Source organism: Geotrypetes seraphini, chromosome 15 (assembly GCF_902459505.1).
Source record: "Geotrypetes seraphini chromosome 15, aGeoSer1.1, whole genome shotgun sequence".
In the NCBI taxonomy this organism is placed as follows: Eukaryota; Metazoa; Chordata; class Amphibia; order Gymnophiona; family Dermophiidae; genus Geotrypetes; species Geotrypetes seraphini.
Window position 1 is genome coordinate 19,313,126 of NC_047098.1, and position 21,666 is coordinate 19,334,791.

The 21,666-nt window shown below is 41.7% G+C and overlaps 1 protein-coding gene across 4 annotated transcripts in view; it reads right to left on the reverse strand.

Moving 5' to 3' along the window:
- PRKCZ (protein kinase C zeta) overlaps nt 1-21,666 on the reverse strand; it is a 173,556-nt gene that overhangs the window by 115,643 nt on the left and 36,247 nt on the right. For all 4 annotated transcript variants that reach the window (XM_033922026.1, XM_033922023.1, XM_033922024.1 and 1 more), the window contains exon 5: nt 18,242-18,292. In XM_033922026.1, the coding sequence (XP_033777917.1) occupies nt 18,242-18,292 (51 nt within the window). The remainder of the gene's footprint in view (nt 1-18,241; nt 18,293-21,666) is intronic.

Genomic DNA, 21,666 nt, shown 5'->3' on the forward strand with positions numbered 1-21,666 from the left:
CCGGAGGAAGTGATCAGGCAGAGTACGGTACAGGGATTCAAACAGGGATTGGACGGATTCCTGAGGGATAAAGGGATCGTGGGATACTGAGGGAGGAGCTGGGATGTAACACAAGTATAAGAAGTAAACCAGGTAATGAGTAAACCAACCAGGTCGTGCATGTGCAAGACCGGAGGGCTACGACTTCGATAGGAAGGCAGGACTTAAATGGGAAACCAAGGTGGCAAGGGAGCCCCTTCTGATGATTCAGACAGATCTTGATCTGTTTGGGCCGCCGCGGGAGCGGACTGCTGGGCAGGATGGACTGTCCCACCCCCTGAAGGTCTGACCCGGCAGAGGCACTTCTTATGTTCTTATGTTAACGAAGCTGAAAAATAAATTAGTGAAAGCAGAAAATGTTTTGCTTTTCATAACATGAGATTTTTAAAATTTTCCATGATTGATATCTTACATTTAGATCCTGTTTCTCTAAGCATACTATATTCCCACAATAATTTAAGAACAGTAGGAGAGGAATAGTCAAATTTAGGTCATGACACGAACTTAACAGAGCAGCTTGAAACCTCAGCTCCACATATAGGGCTACTATACTGGCTTAATTTGCTGCAGGCTTTAATACAGGTATAGGGCTCCTTTTACGAAGGTGCGCTAAGCGTTTTAGCGCATGCACCAGATTAGCACACGCTACAGTGTGCGATAGCCGAAAATCTACCGCCTGTTGAAAAGGAGGCGGTAGCGGCTAGCATGCGCAGCAATTTAGCATGCGCTGTTCCGCGCGTTAAGGCCCTAGCACGGCTTTGTAAAAGGAGCCCATAATCTTTTTGGGTTATTTTAAGTAACATTCAACAATATTTCACAATCATCTATTTCAGGTATATCCAGCCATCTCTACAATAACTCAACAATTTAGAAAATTTCTCAAATTATGATCCTGAGTCTCGTCTCTAGGTATGTCCTTTTTTAGTTTTCCCTCCAAAAATGTTTAACTACCAAGGGGAAAAATATTTTTCAACCTTTATATCGGAGGGAGTTTATTGCCACTCAAGAAGGAAGAGAAGAGTCAGATTGTTGAGCAAAGAGTTTTCTGTCCACACTGCCACTTGATTTTGAGTACCTGATTAGACTGTGAGCAACTCAGATGGCTGTGTCAATGGGGGTATATCAAATATAAAATAAGCGAGATATAACATGAAGTCAGGTGTTTTGAAGCATGCCTATGAAGATACTTGTCTTGTTACTTTTAACTGCTAGACTTAATTGGCGTTATGATAGGAAATGATAGGAGGCTTGCGCCAGAAGACGTATGAGGAGAGACTGGAAGCCCTGAATATGTATACCCTAGAGGAAAGGAGAGACAGGGGAGATATGATTCAGACGTTCAAATACTTAAAGGGTATTAACGTGGAACAAAATCTTTTCCAGAGAAAGGAAAATGGTAAAACCAGAGGACATAATTTGAGGTTGAGGGGTGGTAGATTCAGGGGCAATGTTAGGAAATTCTACTTTACGGAGAGGGTAGTGGATGCCTGGAATGCGCTCCCGAGAGAGGTGGTGGAGAGTAAAACTGTGACTGAGTTCAAAGAAGCGTGGGATGAACACAGAAGATTTAGAATCAGAAAATAAGATTAAATATTGAACTAAGGCCAGTACTGGGCAGACTTGCACAGTCTGTGTCTGTGTATGGCCATTTGGTGGAGGATGGGCAGGGGAGGGCTTCAATGGCTGGGAGGGTGTAGATGGGCTGGAGTAAGTCTTAACAGAGATTTTGGCAGTTGGAACACAAGCACAGTACCGGGCAAAGCTTTGGATTTTCGCCCAGAAATAGCTAAGAAGAAAAAATAAAAAAAAATAAAAAAAATTTAAATTGAATCAGGTTGGGCAGACTGGATGGACCATTTGGGTCTTTATCTGCCATCATCTACTATGTTACTATGTTATCTTTATTTTCCTTCATTTACCTGTTGGATGATACTATGGATGCAAATATTTTATATTTATAAAAAAAATTTAAAACTCAAATTGAATATTTGGATACAGGTAACCCTTATTCAAATTTCAGAAAATTCTACTGAGGAACCTTACTTTTTATCAGCATTAGCTTTCCAATTTCACCACTGAAATCACAAAACTATAAAAAGATAAAGTCCAAACAAACTTTCATGGATGGCCCTCCAAATATTTCCTAACTTTAGGTAAATGCATAGTACAACACTAATGGGATATTTTCAGGGAGGGTCTGAATTTGACTAGACTAGGTAAGTGCTGGCTCTTCCTCAGTTTAAGGGTCTGCTGAACAAAGATCACCTACTAAAGAAATCTTTCCAGATTTTAGCTAAATCTCTAAACTTGTTTCCTAGTTGCTACTTCAAACCCAAGTCCCTTCATTTAAAAAAAAACAAAACAAAATAAAATAAATACTTTGTTCACTTCAAAAATAGATTTTATTGAATTAAAAGAAAAAGGTAATGATGCTCTTGGTTTAGTAGATTTTATCATAGTATAAGACCTCCTCTTCCAGTATTCAAACCAAAAGAGAAGGTCCAAAATTGAAGGTGACATCTAACACATGAAAGCAGAGATAACACTTGTGGTTCTCACAGTTGAAGGTTTGTTTGTTTTTTAATTACCTTCAATGTTTCATCATCAGTGTGCAGTGAGGTCAAGAACTCACCACGAAAAATCAAGACAATTACTGAATGGAACATCTCCATCTGAAAATATTGGACCTTGAGGCAGGTATTTATTTACTCCTCTGAGGTCTAGGAAAAGCCAAAAGGAACCTTCTTTCTTTGGGCTCAAAAAATAAATGCATTAATGTTCCAGAATCCTACTCCATGGGCAGCACAGGCTCCTCTGCCCCCAGGTCTAAGAGGAGCTGAATTGTGATCATGACTCCTGTCACTTTACCACCATGAAGGTGTCTGGTAAAGGACTGCCAACACCAGGGCATAGCCCTACTCAATCATCTTAAAAACCTAATGGTCCAAAGTGATATGGGCCCACTTGTGGCTGAAGAGGGATAATCTGCCTCCTATCTGAGACAACAAAGGGCCTAATGCAGGGATCTCAAAGTTCCTCCTCGAGGGCCGCAATCCAGTCGGGTTTTCAGAATTTCCCCAATGAATATGCATTGAAAGCAGTGCATGCACATAGATCTCATGCATATCAATTGCGGAAATCCTGAAAACCCGAATGGAATGTGGCCCTCAAGGAGGGACTTTGAGACCCCTGGCTTAATGCAACCTCACAGGGAAGATCTGGAACTTTCATCTGAGCCAGAGGGCCCAAAATCAGCAGATCATTTGGGGCCACATATGGACTTTGGCATGAAGAGCTGTGAAGTCCCAAAGCCAAGCCAGACTAACACTTGTCCAAATAGAGTCAACCCCATAAACACAGTGGCCTGCTATGAGATAGAGAGAAAGAGAGATAAGAGAGAGATTTGCTTATGCCTGGATGCTAAAGCTTTATCCCTCCTTGTCTGAAGAGAAAGAAACCAGATGGAGGAGGGGCTTAGACTCTGAGGTATGCCCCTCTGTTGAGGCCTTTAGAAGTACATCTCCTCCACCAACGCCTGTAACCAGAAGTGTACCCTGAACATTTCTTCTGTGTGTGGTCTGAGCTGCCAGAAAAGACCAATGCTTTGGCCTAGGTGCTCTGAAGAAACCCTGCAGACTTCTGTCTAGAGATGAGGAAGCAACTTCCCATTCACTTCAGGGAAAGGAGGAAAACAGCAACGAACTCCTATAGGCTGTGCAGCATCGGTCTGCCAAGAGACTGGTACACAAAGATCAGCAGGACTTTCTTGGCTCTGCAGGATAGTGCTTTGTTCTCTCTCTCTTTTTTTTTTAAAAGGAGTTTTATGCCCTTATAAAGGGAATAAAGCTAAACCAGCAGCCAGGGATTTCCTTTTTTTGGCTACCTAGAGCTGCAGGTGAGCCCAAGTGGAAACCCCCCAAAGGCATGCAGGAGGGTGGGAGAGCTGGGGGACACACAGAAGGGTTCCATAGGGACCTAGCATTTTCTATGCTAACTTCTCTCTTCTCCATCTTGTTTTGCTCAGAAACAAATTCAATAAAAAGTTATCACTATTTCTTTTATTTTTATTTAAGGGGTCATTTACTAACAAATTGGTGTGTTCTATCTGCTATAGGGCCCATTTTATTCCTTTGAGTCCTGCGGTAAAGAGCATGAGCTAATGCTGTTAGTATGCACCAAATATTAGGAAATGAGCTCCATAATCTTTATTTTTGTGCATTCTAGAAAGCTATGATGACAACATTGCTCTATGCATAATACGAGGTGCTGCTTTCTCTGATGGTATAAATGGCAGAGGTTTTTTTTACACTTCCAACAGAAACACAAATCAAATCAAAGGTTTTTCACAATGGACAGGAGGAAAACATGGTAACAAGCATCTTTGGAAAACCACAAGGAAATTCCACTAATAGGAGCATAACTGAGTCACAAATCCAATTAGCATGGGACCACTGACTAACCTAATTTTTATAAACTTGCTTCAAGCCATAGGATTGAGAGAGTAAGAACAGAAGCAGCTACCTCCTGAGCAATAATAAAAGATACTGCAAAGTCAAAGTCCTGATGGATTAAAGGTACTTCACGTGACATTAGGAACTGGGAAGTTGGACACCCAAATTAAAGAGAACAAGAAGCAGTACAGAAATAGTAACCCAGGGTATGGTCAGGAGAGTGAAACTCAGTACATGAGTTAGGATTTGCTGGTCACACTGATTCATGAAGAAAGAGGTGGTATAGCATGGTTTAAAAAAAAATGTTAAGAATATGCTTGGGTAGCCCTGAAAGGCCTTCAAAGTCAACACATAACAAATGATAGCTCTTCCAACTTAAAAACATTTTTTTCCAGGAGAATGTGTGTAGATGGAATGGAAATGAGGGGCCAGAGGTCAAACCTAATAAAGAAAACAAGTGTTTGATAATGGACTAGCATTTAACAGAATAGATATACCGTATTTTCACGCATATAACGCGCACCCGTGTAAAACGCGCACACGGGTATAGCGCGCGGGGAACACAAATTTATGTTTAAAAACTTTAATATAGCGCGCACACGCGTATACCGCGCATGCTAAAACCTCCTCCCGCTTACTCCGAACCGGCATCCTCCCCCCCCCCGCTCGCTTACCCGTGTTTTACAACTTTTTTTTTCAATCCGATCCGGCATCCCCCTGCGAACCGGCATCCTCCCCCCTCGCTCGCGTCACCCCCCCCCCCCCGCGATCCTACATCCCCCCAGCACCAAACATCTCTTACCCGATTGGGCACCGGCACCAGCACCAATGCACAGGACGTGCCAGTGCCCGAAGATCCTCCCTCGTTGGTTTGGGCTGGGCTGGGCTGGGCTGGGCGGTGCGATGCAGGAGAGATAATCCTTCTTCCTGCGCCGGGCTGGAGCATGCGCAAATGCTCAAAGCCTAGTCCAGCCCGGCGCAGGAAGAAGGATTATCTCTCCTGCATCGCACCGCCCAGCCCAAACCAACGAGGGAGGATATTCGGGCACTGGCACGTCCTGTGCATTGGTGCTGGTGCCGGTGCCCAATCGGGTAAGAGATGTTTGGTGCTGGGGGGATGTAGGATCGCGGGGGAGGGGGGTTGATGCGAGCGGGGGGGGGTGGAGGATGCCGATCGGATTGAAAAAAAAAAGTTGTAAAACGCGCTCACGCGTATAACGCGCAAGGTTATGCACGGTTTGTAAAATCGTATATAACGCGCGCGTTATATGCGTGAAAATACGGTACTTGGACCTCCCCCCCCAAAAAAAAGGCAATAACACAGTTATGCGCTATAATATAACAGAAAAGTAGAATATGGCAAATCTTGTTTCAAAAGAAAAAAAAAAAATCATCACATTAGGGAGAAACTCAGGTTAATATCTACTACTACTACTACTATTAATTATTTCTATAGCGTTACCAGATGTACGCTCAAAACATTTCTCATGGTCACCTAAAAATCCAGCTTCTCCATAGCTAACGCACAGTTTTAGGCTAAATGTGTTAATTTCATGACAAACCAGAATGATGATTCCTTGTCAAAGCAAGTTTTTCGCAGGCCGCATTAAACAGCTCACAAGAAACAGCATGAGGTAAAGATGAAAAGACAGAGCTAAGGTTAACAGAAAAAAAAAAAAACTGTTCGCTCCACTTTCATTTCTCATCAATGTCTTTAAGCCTCTTCATCCAAAGCTCCTAAGGACCAAACAACCCCCTCCCCCCACCACCACTACACTAAAATTAAAAATCCAAATTATATCTTGCCAATTTCAGCCCTAATTAAGGTACTCCTGTTCTTCACTGACAGATGGGACTAGATCATGTGCCCCTAACCATTCCCAAAACACTAACAAATGAAAGCAAAAACATTCATTCATTCTAAATCAGCTGATACAATATGCTATAGGCCACATAATTAGTCCTTCCAGTTATTTTAATACACAGAAATAGATTATAAAATACACAATCCCAAATAGTATTGAAAGTTAAATCAAATTCACATATTCTAATCTTCAACCAAGATAATTAAATAAGACTTCCTTACTAAATGCATCTCGGTGTAGGAGACAGAACAGCTGAATGTCAACTTAAAAAGAAAATAGCCACATCCTGTATATAATGATGAAACTTCACAGAATATTTATCAGGCAAGCAGCTTTTATTTCAGGCATATTCAAACAGGAACAAAATAAATCTTCAATGATGCTACAGAAACAGTCTTAATTTGCAGTTTAATAGCAACAATGCAGACAGAAAAAAAAAAAAATCGAAATCTCTCCACTCCCCTTAAATATTCTATTATCCGTCGTATAAAAATGCAAATAAAAGCAGCATCTTCTTAAAATTTCATTACAAAATAGAAAGGACTACACTAAACACCTTATAATTAGCTGGATTTCATGCTATGCCCCTATCAAATATAAATACAGATTTGATGAATTGCAGCACTGCACAAACGACAAAATGAAGGAAACCTTAATGCACAGCATTCCACGGAATAATGAAAGAACAAGACTCCTTTATAATTCAGCAACGCTTCTTTATCGTGAAGATGAATCCAGTCGAACGCAATTCAATACATGAACAGCTACAAGCGCGATTAAATAACTGCTTCATCAAATAGCGGTTCAAAGAAAAGATACAATCTTCTCTTACTCTCCCCCGGTTGTAAACAGGCCTTTAACACATACCATCGGATTTTTTGGGATACATTTCCTTCATTAGTCTCCCTTATCAACAGCAGCACTCATTCTGCATGTTCTTCAGTTCCTTCCACTGCTAAAAATCCATCACCCAACCAGCGACCACAGCATTTCACGGTGATTTTTCTGACGCTCCTCGGAGATACTTCAGCCCCATCCCCACACACGTAAGAGCCACCGGCAGTATCTGTGTTTGTAACAATCTATGTAAAGACAGACTGTATGCAAAGCAGCTACATGATAAGCAAAATGGTATTAGCCAGCATGCATGCACACACACACACACACACGTACATACACACACCCACACCAGTGGATAATTAATACCAGCAATCTCACTGAAGGTACATCAAATCTATAGAAAATGGTTGTATTACTCACTAGGTCTTGCTTCCTCAGCAAGTAATTCTTTATTCTTTACAATGCAGCACGTATGAAATCAAACATTTCCACTGTCTCCTTATTTTAACTGGTGCTGCTGTTTGAATAGCACTAAACACCAAGGACAACAGGCAGATTCTACTTGAATATTAAGAGCAAATATTTAATGGAAGACTGGTTCTCTCCCCTTCACATCTCTGCCTCATGTATCCAGGCACGGGTGGTACTGGCTTCCCTTGAGAGGCTGTAGCTAACAGCTGAGGCACACACTAAAACATGGCATGGCATAGATGCCGAGGAGCTGAAATGATCAAAACCTACAAATATAATCATTACTCCTAATTGGGCATAGTATGCTTTATTAAAGCTAGCTTTAGCAAATAAAGTATTACAGCATGTTTTGTTGTTTTTTTGTAAAATTAGAACATTAAAAAATAATAAATCTGAATGGCTGGATTTTGTAATCATTTTGTATAATATAGCACAACAGGAAATCAGCAAACTAGCACTACATACATGCATGCCTGTAAATCTTCACAAATTTTACAACTAAGGGAAAGACAAATTGTTTCACTGCAAAACAAAAGCAAATGGTCAGGGTTTGGTATTACAGAACAGTCATACTTTGTCAAAACTGAAAGCCTCAGTTTGAGAAATCAGAAACTCACAGGTAAGAGGAAAAGCATCAGAGGGGATAAACTCTGCAATAGTATCAGACCCCAGGCACACCAGCATAATCTCAACCATCATTCAGCTGAGTGCAACTGCAAACAGCTAGGGGGAGCAACATAAAAGAATCAGCTAAAATATATATTTACAGCATGTTTAATTAGGTTCCATAAAGGCTATGATATTCACTGCAATCTGTGTCTTCTTGCAGTAATCAGGGACCCCCAAAAACCTTAATTTCACCCATTGCCCAATAGCGACACCTGCTGATCAGGCAGGGGGGTATAGTGATATCAGCTTCCAAAGCGGCCCCTGACCTCAAGACTGCCCTTGCAATGGCTAAGATAAAGAGGTCATATAAAAATATAGAAGAATATGAACAAACTCTGTGCTTTTCATAAACAAAGAGGTATGTTTAGCAGACTGAATGCAGATATTGGTGTTAATACATCTTAAAAAGATGCTAAACAGAATTACATTATCTGTGGATGTTTAGAACAAGGCATCTACACAAGTGAGAAATGATGGAGCCAGCACAGACCTGTCCCTCCATAGCATACAATAACATGTATGAAAAGTACCATCCTAGTGGTAACTACCACCCTTGCAAAGTCTATCATCTACCTGGACAGGTCAGATGGAATCTAGTCTTGTTGCTTAAAAAAAAAAAAAAAGCTCTTGAATTCATTTCACTTCGAGATCATTCTTGCTTCGTTATTCATGGCAAACACAAAGAAAGTAGTTTTTATAAAATGCTCTCAGTATTCCAGAATCATGGCCCTTTCAGATGCACATCACATGTGTGCTCACTGTCTTCTGCTGTACCGCAGTAAGTATGGGAAAATGTTCCTGTAAGCCCACAGAAGATGAGACCAAATCATTAATAGCTCAGCCATTTATTTCTCTGTTGCAGACAACTCCAAAATGATACTGAGCATGGACTCCAACCATCAGAAAAATGCAGATTCAGCTCAGGCGTCCTCCGCCGCCCTCCCCACCCCCATTTCAGCAGCTCTGCCAAATCACACCAGGGGCCACATGTTCCTCCATCTACAGCACTAACACTATCCCCATTCCTGTCCCATCCCCGTGAGTTCTGTCCCTGTCCCATCCCTGCAAGCTCTGACCTCATCTGCACAAGACTCGAACACTTAAGAGATAGCAGGGACAGGGACAGAACTTGCAGGGACGGGAATGGAGAGAGATCCTACGAGGATGGGAACAAATATGACCCCCATGTCATTCTCTAATGCAGATACTGCCTCAGCTCTAACTCCAGATTCAATGTCTTCCATTGATGTTGCCCTGTGTGTTGGCAAGCTCCAATCTAAGAAGCATCCTAAGACCACCCATTATGCAAGAGACCCCAATCCTTAAACATCATAGAAGCAAAGACAGGCACAGGGACTGTTTTGGTTCTACTGCCATCCCTTCCCCCACTTACAGGAACAAAAGCTCACAAGACTTTTACCTCTCCTTGCCCAAGCACAGACATCTCACTTACAGCTCTTCTTCCTTCTAGCTCATTCAGATGCTCCAAGCAACAGATCAGAGAATGCTACAACTGTGGCTAGCAGTACTACCATCCTGAAATCTCCTCTTCATAGACTACCATGGTAGACTTTAGCTTAGAACAACCAGTACTTATCCAACTGCTGCAAAAATTGCTCAGTGACAATCTGCAAGCTGCTAGTGCTGCCTCCCTTCCTCTACATCCACTTTTTCAGGATGGTATTCTTCTGGAACATCGTTCCTCCTGTATTTCACTCAGTCAGGGAATAGGTTCCTGTTCTCCCCCTCATCATGCTCAAGTCTACCAATCAAGCCCTCTTCAAGAATGATTTTGAATAATTGTCTGCTTCCAGGTTCTCTTGCTAACAATACTCCTCAATCTCCCTTGCTCCAATGGTTTCCCTAGCATACCACCTCAATAGTCACCAGAAGCAAAACCAGACTAGACCCGTGTGAAGGCCTCCTACCCTAATATGATTCAAAAGGGACAAGATACAAATCCCAACAATCAAATGCTGATCTGAGAAATTAGATAATGGGAGATCCTAAAATTCCTGAAAAATATCAAGGACATGGTCTCCCTACCAATCCATAAGATCTTGCTGGATCTTTGACAAAATATATGGTAGCCACCTTTCTCTAGCAGATCCACTTCTACACTCTTTGAGCTAAAAATACTCAGTTTCTGGAGATATGTTACAGAGGGAAGCAAGCCGTACAGAGTGCTGCTACTGCTTTAGGAGGTCTCAAAGTATGTCAGTCTCACAGTGGGAGGGTCGGTAGGGTGCTGTTGCACAGGGGGTGGGAGGGAAGGATAGAAAGCTGCTGCACAAGGGAATGGGTGGGAGGGGAGGAAAGATGCTGCACATTGGGGGGGGAGAGGAAGAATTGGAGTGGAGGAGAGGAAGGGAGCAATGAAACAGAGGTAGAAAGAGATGAAGGAGAAATCCTTCATATGGTGAAGGGGAGGGAGACATGTATAGAGAAGAGAGAGGGAGAAATGTTGGACATAGGGTGGAGGGCAGGGAGAGATGGTATATGGGGAGAGAGAAAAACATTGCACATGATAATGGAGGGAAGGAAGGGAGAGATGCTATATGGAGGAGGCTTGACCCAGGGCACAAGGGGGAGGGAGAGGGAGAGAGGGGGAGATAGATAGATAGATGGTAGACAGTGGGAAAGAAACAAATGTTGGCTATGGCAGTGGAAGATAGGAAAAAATTAATTTTATTTTCTATTTTGTGATTACAATATGCCAGATATGAAATGTGTATCCTGCCAGAGCTGATGTTAGACAGTGAGCGTGAGCTAGGACCTAACAGAGAGAAGAAAAGTATTTTATTTTGTTTACACCACTGCACAGGCAAAGGAGGGAGGGGGGTGGTGGAAAGGCTACAAAATAAACTTGTCATGATGTTTGGAAAAAATGCCCAATTGGGCAGGAAAAAAAATCGAATTGAAAAATTTTTCCCTGAATCGGGCAGCACTAGTGGGGATCACATGGACTGTTGAGTCCATGTGAACAAGAAGGCGGAGCATTTTTCATGCAGTAATAGTGATCAAATGGAACACCTTCCATGAACAGCTGATCAGATTGTCTACTCTGTTGTGGAAGGAAAGTATGGCTTTGTACTGTGTCCAGTTGAGTTCCTATAATTCCAAGTCAAAAAGTTCAATAGTCCAGGAACTCAAGTAGATTAGACCTGGTCTCTGCATTAACATTCCAGAGTCAGATTGATATAATATCCCAGAGACCACTCTGGTTAAAGCCATCAGAAAATGATGATAGCTAGCATTCAGCAATGTAAGGCCTCACGGGCATGGGTAAAGGCTCAGGGGGCACAAAGGCCCAAAATGGAAAAGTTGTCAAAAATGAATGAAACTCGAGGAAAAATGTAATTATATGATAAAAGTAAAATTTATAAAGAAAATAAGGAGAAATATACTGGGAAGGATAAAAACAAACAAAGGTTTGATGTGCTGAGGAGACACTGAAGAATGCAGCTTCTTAGCTCTGCATAAACTTGAGACTACATTGCTGTCAGGTGAGAAGGCACCTGCATGTTCGCAGTGGGGGCACTGCCTCAAAGATTTAAAGAAACGACAGTGTCCGTACCAGCTCCATTGAAGACATCACCCATTTATGAGAATATCATGCCTGTTTGTTCTTGGAGAAAAACCAATTACCTGTAAGCAGGTGTTCCAAGGAGAGCAGGTTACAAATCCATACATATCCTCCCCACTTGCTCCCCAAAGAGTTATATTTTTAAGCTAATAGTCTGGCTTGGTCTTGCCCCGACAGCAGCAGATGGGAAAGAGCAGGCATACACAGTTGTGCTTGCTCAAACATTCAGGTGATAACGTCACTCAAGTTGTGCTTGCTCAAACATCATTCCAGGTGATAATGTCATTCATGTTGCGAGAATTTACATAGCTTGCCTCTCAGAAATCATAGGCCATGCTTCAGATTCCATATACCACCTCATTTGCTATTTTCTGAAACACTGGATTTGACCCAGCTCCATAAGAAGCCATGGAGAAAACTCAATATTCCCAAGGAACACAAATACCTTTTTGCAATCGCAAAACAAACTGAAGATCCATAGCAAACAGCAGGGCTAAAGGAACTGCTGGCTTGTACACCAGGGAAGTAATTTTATAATCCTTTTTTTGTGCATAAAACAACTTTCATAAAGTAGGTCAAGCTAGAAGCATGTGTGCTGCAAGCTGTCACATACTTGTAGAGTAGGTGTGATCAGGGGAGGAGTTTGAGCAGAGTTGCAATTTACACTTGCTCCTGAACAGGCATAAATATCAGCAACCACAACCTAGATGCTATTTTTGCAGGATTTCTGTAATTTCATATATACATAGGTGGCTGTATGTCTTTATAAAAGAGTCTAAAAATATGCACCATCTAGAATTCTAGATGGACTTTATGGCCCATTCAGTGAAAGGCCAATATGCAACAACAACAAAAATCCCTACCTGCACAATCTCACAATCTGCATTCTCGTTACATAGTAAATGGTAGATAAAGACCCATATGGTCCATCTAGCAGAGGGATGTTAAGCGACTCCATCATCTTGTCTTTGAAGCACAAAAGGTATTTTACTGCTGTTCTGAGCACCCAATGCCTGCCTTCTATCATCTTGCCTTTAGGAAAATATGTTGATCCTACATTTTTTATCACCATTTTTCTCCATTATCTCCTCCAGGAGGGCATTCTAAGGTTCCAACAACCTTTCTGTGATGTTACTTCTACAGTAGATCTCCTTACTTGCATGTCTCCAAGTTTTACAGCTTCCCTTCCTTTGAAAAGTATTCATTACTTGTGCATTAGGGCATTTCAAATATTTAAATATTTGTGTAGTTCCCCATGTCACTTTCCTCTAGAGCAGTGGTCTCAAACTGGCGGCCAGGGGGCCACATGTGGCCCTCCAGGTACTATTTTGAGGTCCTTGGGATGTTTATCATAATCACAAAAGTAAAATAAAACAGTTTCTTGATCCTATGTCTCTTTAGCTATAAATTACAATATTATTATTAAGACTTAGCCAAAAGGAAAGATTTAGAAACTATAAAGAATTTTACCTCATGCAAAATTGTCATTTCTTTAATAAGACATTAACTATTTTGTTCTGAGGCCCTCCAAGTACCTACAAATCCATAATGTGGCCCTGCAAAGGTCTTGAGTTTGAGACCACTGCTCTAGAGTGAGTGTTTCTAAGCATCAGTTTCAGGCTTTGCAAATTGACCGCAATTCTGTGATTAGAGTTTTGATGAGTTTTTAGCCTATTTGAACGTATTACTACTGCTTTGAGACATTTATACTGGTTTACCTGTTGATTTTAGAATAAAATTTAAAGTTTTGTACATCATGTTTAAAGTTGTGACAAAACATACTATACTATTTAAAAAATCCCTGATATCCAACAATCGAAACCAACCTAACGCCTCCCCACTCTCTAAAACAACCTAATGCCACAAGAACTACTTCATCCCTATGAACCAAGTTGACTACTCCCTAACTATTCTATAATTCCTCTGGAAATGGCCAGATAGATCCTTTTTGTAATCCGCCTTGAACCGCAAGGTAACGGCGGAACAGAAATCACTAATGTAATGAAAACAAGTTTCAGTTACCATTGCTTCAAAATTGTACATTTAGCAACTTGCTCATGCATTATGAGCAAGTAATAAGATGCTACTGAAGTTCTGTCATATCAGATGGTGTGATTAGAATACTATCGTAACTCAATTTTTTATATTTTGGGTCTGCAGTTTTGGAACCCACTGCCTTTTAGATTAAGCGAAATACGTGCCTATTTAAAAGGGAATTTAAGCTTTATTGTTCTGACAGGCCGTTGATAAACACTGAATTTACAAGACAAATTTGCTGGAAAGAAATGATGAAGGTCTAGGCCAGTGGTCTCCAACATGCAGCCCCCAAAATCCTCCGTTGCAGCCCTCAGTTGCTTGAAATGTTCTTCAAATACCGTAAATGCGTTAGTTTCTAACTTGAACACTTAATATAGTAACTGCAACCAATCCCTTAAGTGACTCAAGTATCTATCTCATTTATGGAATTTGACACTATTAACAATCCAAAATAAAATGAGATTTTAAAGTATATCCTTGAAGTGTTATAGAATCAGTTAGTATTAATTTTTAATGTTTAATACCCAGTCTGAACAAGCAGGTCAAGGCGGCTTACAAAACTAGTAATATGCGTAAGCTTGAAATCTTTTAAGAACATAAGAAGTTGCCTCCGCTGGGGCAGAGCATAGGTCCATCCTGCCCAGCGGTCTGCTCCCACGGCGGCCCATCAGGCCCATTGCCTGGGTAGTGGTCTATACCTATCTATACCCCTCAATCCCTTTTTCTTCTAGGAATCTATCCAAACCTTCTTTGAAACCATTTAATGTGCTCCTGTCTACCACAGCCTCCGGAAGCGTGTTCCATGTATCCACCACCCTCTGAGTGAAAAAGAACTTCCTAGCGTTTGTTCTAAACCTATCCCCTTTCAATTTCTCCGAGTGCCCCCTTATACTTGTGCTCCCCCATAATTTGAAAAATCTGTCCCTGTCTACTTTTTCTATGCCCTTCAGGATCTTGAAGGTTTCTATCATGTCTCCTCTAAGTCTCCGCTTTTCCAGGGAGAACAGCCCCAGCTTTTTCAGTCTGTCAGTATATGAGAGGTTTTCCATACCCCTTATCAGTTTAGTTGCTCTTCTCTGGACTCTCTCAAGTACTGCCATGTCCTTCTTGAGGTACAGTGACCAGTATTGGACACAGTACTCCAGATGCGGCCGCACCATTGCACGATACAGCGGCATGATGACTTCCCTCGTCCTGGTCGTGATACCCTTCTTAATGATACCCAACATTTTGTTTGCTTTCCTTGAGGCCGTGGCGCACTGCGCCGACGCCTTCAGTGTTGCGTCTACCATCACTCCCAAGTCTCTTTCCAGGTTACTGACCCCTAGTGGTGATCCCCCCATTTTGTAAGTGAACATCGGGTTCTTTTTCCCCCACATGCATGACCTTGGTGGCCCTCACAACTTTCTCGTATTCACATTGAGGCCCTTACATGAAAGAGGTTGGAGACCATTTGTCTAGGATTTTTTGTTTTGATATTTAATTCTTTATGTTTTAAAATTTTATTTTTTAAGATTGTGAACCATCTAGAACGTTGTGATTGAGCAGTATAAACATTTTACAACAAGCAAATATTTTTAGGCGTTCAGATATCATCTTGTGTGTGTTTTGGTGAAGATTCATTACCATTTTTTTTTTGCATTTTTCTGGACTACCTCTACCCTCTTAGATCCTTACTAAAATATGGACTCCACAACCAAAAGTGGGATTCGGATATTCTGCTTATAATCATTAAAAAAAAAAGTCCATCTCACAGCCATTTTTAACAGGAAAAATGTCAGGAAATTTGTGAGAAATACATTCTTGCACTGAAAACAACCAAAATGAACAACCTTTTCCAAAATGAAATGTCCAAAATATGAACGCTCCAAAAAAACACAGGCACAAAAACATCTATCTGACATCATCTGTATAAAAATGGCCACATAAATATCCCTGCAAAGCAGAGGGGCAGCCCAGTGGTCAGTGCAGTGGACTTTTAACAATGGCATCCAGGTACAAATCCCACCTTAACTCATTTAAATGTTACTGTGAACACTTTGGGGGAGTCCTGCTGGCTCAGCTGATTGGCTGGCAGGGAGAGCAGGGCTGTGGTTTGTTTTTTTAAATGCTGTTATGCCTGTTGTGTGCTTGCACAACACATGTACAACAGTTACCGGCAGCTCTAGCGATGACAAAAGTAAAGGTGTTCCCTTTTATGCATCAGAAGGATAACTCGTTTAAATACTAATGAGCTCCTTGCGATCAGTAGCAGCCACGGAGAACCCTTTTGAACACTGGGAGGGTGTCTGTACCAGTAAGACTGCTTTGATGAGTCTTACTGGTACAGAAACCATTTGTGAACTGGGACCAAAGCACTTCCGATTCAGCTATAGTACTCATACTAGAGAAGGAGTCAATTGTATCTCAACAAGAAATTCTTATAAATATCAGCAAAATAAGAAACGTAGAGCTGTGTCCAAGGAGACAAATAATCTTACTATGGGATGTTATTCAAGTGCCATCACCTGAAAAGAGTTACTAAGGATGTAGCAGGTGCTAAAGGTCTCTAGGATACCAGGCAACTGGTTAAATCAATTGATTCAAAGAAAACATCTCTCACACACTGATACTTATTAATGATACACCCACCTACCCCCATCTTTTCAGTTGGGGTATATTTATTTTCCAGTCCTGATCATCACTGAATCATTTTCAGTCACTGTAACCACACTAGTGCCTTCGTCCACCACTCCAGGTCAGTGAGCGTGTTTGACAGACTGAGTATTAGAAAACAGTTTTCCCAAGTTGTTCCTTTATTTACCTCGGTCATTTACTATTTGGTCCTCTAGAGGAGTTGCACCAATCGTCGCAATGTTATTTCATCAGTCACCTTAATTTCCCTAATTCATGGGCTTCCGTTTTATACCTGATATTTTTATTGCCTTCCAATTTCCCACTTCTTCAGTGCCCAAATATTGATATACAACTCTGTTTACCTTTCCTAATCTTCAAGATTTCATTTTGACTTTTGCCACTCTACTTATCAGTGGACCTTTGTTATCATTCCTCATAAAGCCCTTCTTACTAAGCCGACAAGTCTGTGAGCAAAGATAAGACAATGAATATGCATATACTGAAGATCCATTTAATGCAAACCTCATATGCATGTTCACTGTGGTAATCCTGATAACCTAACTGGCTAGATGTGCCTTCAGGGAAGGTTTGAAAAGTAATGGATTATTCTATGTCAACTTTAGCTGGTCTCAGGCTTTAAGCACAAATGAAAACTATTACAAGCAACATTATTCTTCAGCAAGTTGCCAAACAATGCTGCACATCAAAAATCCAGTACACCGTGACCTTTCTTGAAATTCTAGGCATTTTAGACTTCCCTGTACATTTTGATTTGGGACTCCTATTTCTCTCAACCTTTTGGAAAGAGATTTTCAAAAGGATTTTACTAGGTAACAGCTGGTGGTGAATAAAGCTTGAAATGACCCATCTAGCTTACCCAGGAAAATACTGGGGATGTATTGTAAATGATCTTCATGCAAATTACCCTGCTATGTCTTAGAAAAAGAAGTTATTGCAATGCTTTTATGAACTGAAGTATTCTGTGCTTGGTGTCTATCCTCTTACATTTAAGAATACTGAGCATTTACCAAGATAAAATCACAAGGCTAAAGCCTGCTCTTCCTTTCAGAGAGTTAAGAGGGCCAAGGCAAGGAACACAGAGGAATCTGATGTTGAAGTACCCATGTGGAATTATGCCTATTGAAGAACTTGCAGGCGTACAAGCATCCCAAATTTTAAAAATGGCCTCCTAAATTGGTTAAGGAAATAAGAGCCCCTTTTACAAAGCTGCAGTAGTGATTCTCCTGCAGCAAATCCACTGAAGCCCTTTGAAATTAAATGGACTTTGGTGCATTTGCCGTGGGAGAATCACTACTATGCCTTTGTAAAAGGGGACCTAAGTAAATTGTGGGAAAAAGTTATAATAATGCAAGTTATTGCTATCTACTGTACATTATTAACAAGGTAATAATGTCCATTTAAAAACTGGACGTGTTGTAGAGAAAAGATTAACATTTCTCTCATTTGGAGATTGGATTCTGTTGTAAAAACAAACTTGTGCAAGAGGAGGCAAGTCACTGTCAAAGGACATTTAATTTTATGCCTAGGAATAGCTTTAATTCTAGTTACAAAAGCTAGGCCAACAAAAGCTAGGCCAACTAATCAAAATAGCTTAAAATAAAGAAGTGAAAAACAGGACAACTATTGGAGAATATTCTTTTACTCACTGTCTTCTCCTGGACAAGGCATGCCTGGCTTCTCTGGAATGCTGGGGAAAACTGAAACAGAAATAGCATCATTAGTAAGACTAGACTTGATTCAGTCAAAATCTTATTGACTTTGGAGGTCAAAAACCTGAAAAATTGTAGTATTAGTTCTCATATTAAGCCCCTTTTAAAAGTTAATAAATAGAAATACAAAAAAATAAAAACAATCCCTCGTATTGGACTACACTTCTCCCTCCAGATTCGCGGGGGATAGGGGCAGAGCCGGACTGTGAATGGTGAAAAACTGCGAATATCCGGCTCTGACCCATCCCCGCCCTTACCTGGTGGTCTAGCGGGCTTTCGGGGCAGGAGCGATCTTCCTACGCTCCTGCCCCGTGCAGATTGCCATTAGGAAATGGCTGCTGTGAGTTCCCGTAGTCTCTCGAGACTATGACGGGAACTCCCTACAGCTATTTCCTAATGGCGATCTGCAAGGGGCAGGAGCGTAGGAAGATCGCTCCTGCCCCGAAAGCCCGCTAGATCACCAGGTAAGGCCGGGATGCCGAGGGGAAGACTTAACGATGGGGTTTTTTTTTTTTCTTTTTTCCCCCTCCCCAAAAAATCGCGAATATGTGAAATCGCGATTGCTGACACCGCGAATGGGGAGGGGGAAGTGTATTATTTGCTCATTAGCTTCCCAAGGTCACAACCTCCTGCCTTTGATCAGGACATTATGAGCAAAATGATGACACAATTAGATTATTATTGGTGCAACATAAAAGCATTGCAATAATAGTCTCAAGGGGAAAGATAGGGGTGGGGGTGATAAAACTGATACAGTAATATAACAATATGGTTTATAATGCAATGAAACACCCAACCTTTTGTGAGGTCCTCCTTCACTGATATCAAAGTATTTTAAAACCTCTGCAGATGAGCATTTTTCAGGACTAGAGCACTGCATCAATTAAAGTTGGAATACTAAGCTAGCATTCATTGGAACTTATCTTCTACACTAGAGGGGGTCACCCAAAAGGGTTACAACTTCTTAATAAACTCTGAGATGTAATCTGAAGAGGTTGAGGTCTACTTGCCAGAAGACTTGCTTGATGAAGCCTTACCAGCCACTTTTGCGTGATCGTCAGGCAACTTTGTAGCCTGGCTTCACCAAGTCCTTAATCAGCATCTGTGGATTCCCTTCCTGAACAGGAGTTTCGCTCTGAACAGGAGCCTCCTAAGCCTCAGCTTCAAGGATGAATCCACAGTCCAAGCATGTGCTACACCATCACAGTTCCCCCTGAACTAGCCCCAGTGCAGATGTTACAGAACATAGCTGTTGATTCCAAGCAGCCACCTCTAGTGACTGCAGAAGCTGCTGAATCCAAAGGGATAAGAGCAACAACGAGATCAAGGACTGGACCCATAACCTGCACATATCATGACCTAGGTCCTCACAGTGGAGGCAACAAAAGCATGCTTTGAGAGCAACTCAGCTCTTCTGTCTTAAACGTTCTTGAGGGCCATGATTCCACCCTCCACAAAGATCGTCAGACACTGCCCACTAAAACTGTTGGCTACATGATTGCATAAGGATGCTCATGCACTTCCTCCCCCTTGCTCAGGCTCCCAAGACCTATACCAGATGTGCCCCAGCCTGTCTCCCACCAAATACATTGGAGCTCCTGCAAGCCTGTTCACTTCCTGCCGCGACCAAAAGAGGATAAGAGTTGACAGGAGGGCTCATAGCCAGACAACTGGTCCACTAGCCAGGTTCCTGTGTGATCCTCACTGCCAGAATCTCTGTCTATCATAGAAGGATAGCAGCACAGCACTGGCTCCAGGATATGACTCCCTACAGCTCAATAAATAAAAATCCTTGGACTGACCCTGAGAGCTACCACCATGGTACTGGTCCACCCAGGCCTTGACTGCACTAATCTGGACTGCAACCATCTGAGTAAGGCATCAACTATTGCCTATTCCCCACCCCCTTTACAGATGAATTTCAGTCCATAATGATAGAAAAGGCTATCAGCTCTCTGGGAACTCCCAGCATTTTTTAGATAACTGGAGGAAATTCTGGCAGTAGTATGAGCCCAGAATGGGATCAGCATCCTCCAAAAATTATTCTGAGTTTGCTGAAAACCTCTTATGCAGCAGTGTAATTGAGAAAGCAAAATCAGATGCATCCTGAAGAAATCACAGCCATCAACTGCAGAAACTCTGAATTACCCTGAACCAACAGCTTACAGGAGGACTGAACTGGCTGTTCCTTTTGTAGAAAAGGCATAAACTGGTCCTTGTAATTTTTGGGAAAAGATGAGGAAAATGCCTCAGAAGAAGCAGACTGACCTGCTGACAGTAGACTGCTTGCACCGAGTCTTACTGGCTATTTTGAATTAAAGTACAGTACAGTCTCGATTATCCATTTACTAATCCAACCATGACCAAGCTTTTCCAGCATAAGCAGTAAATTTTGGGTCTGGGACACTGCTTTTTCATGGAGAGAACCATTTTTGATCTGAGATGCTGCTAACAATGCTTATTTGAGCACTAGTTGAAGGTAAACAAAGTGCTACAGAAAATGAACATTAAAGATGTTTTGAGCTGAGACCTTGCTCTTACAGCATGGCAGCAATTTTTGGATCCGAGATGCTGCTCCGCAAAGGCCCAAGAACCTGCTTTTCCTGCAAGGCAGTGGCGCAGCGAGTGAGGCTGGCACCAGGAGCAATGTGCCCCCCCCACACTGTTCCCCACCGCTTGGGTGCCCCCCCCTCTTGAAATGTTCACCAGCTTCGGCTCCCTTCTGACATCACATCCTAGGTCTCACAACCAGAAAGTGACATCAGAAGGGAGTCAAGGCCAGCACAGCAAATGGAAGATGCTGTTTGTGCCGGCAAGCATTTAAAGAGATACGTCAAGGGGTGGAGAGGAGAGGACTGGTGCCCCCTTGAAGACCATCCCCAGGGCGGTCTCCCCCCCCTCTTACTAAACCACTACTGCCAGGGAACCAATTTTTGATCCGAGACTGTACTTTTGCAACAAGGGAACCATAGTAAGATTCTTGTGCACAGTTATGCAATACTCTATGTACACTATTGCTGTTTGTTTATATTTACAATACTTTCTTTATTCTTCCTCTCATCCTTAAATCTGTTTTGCCTGTGAACTTGGAGTGTGGAGAGTTTCCAGTTTCAGTTCTGCCTTCTTGATGCCCGTTTCATACTGTTATTGACTGAGAAGATCGAACAACTTGAGAAATGGGGTTCCAATTATGTTCAGTACAATTGTCGTTTTACATTTTGGAATGCTCAGTTCTGCATTTGAGTTCATGTTGTCTGCTATAGAAGACATTTCAAATGAGGCTGAACATATTTTCATTTCATTTAATGTGGTATCTTATATACCGCTAAATCTCCCAAAGAATTCGAGGCGGTTTACAAAAC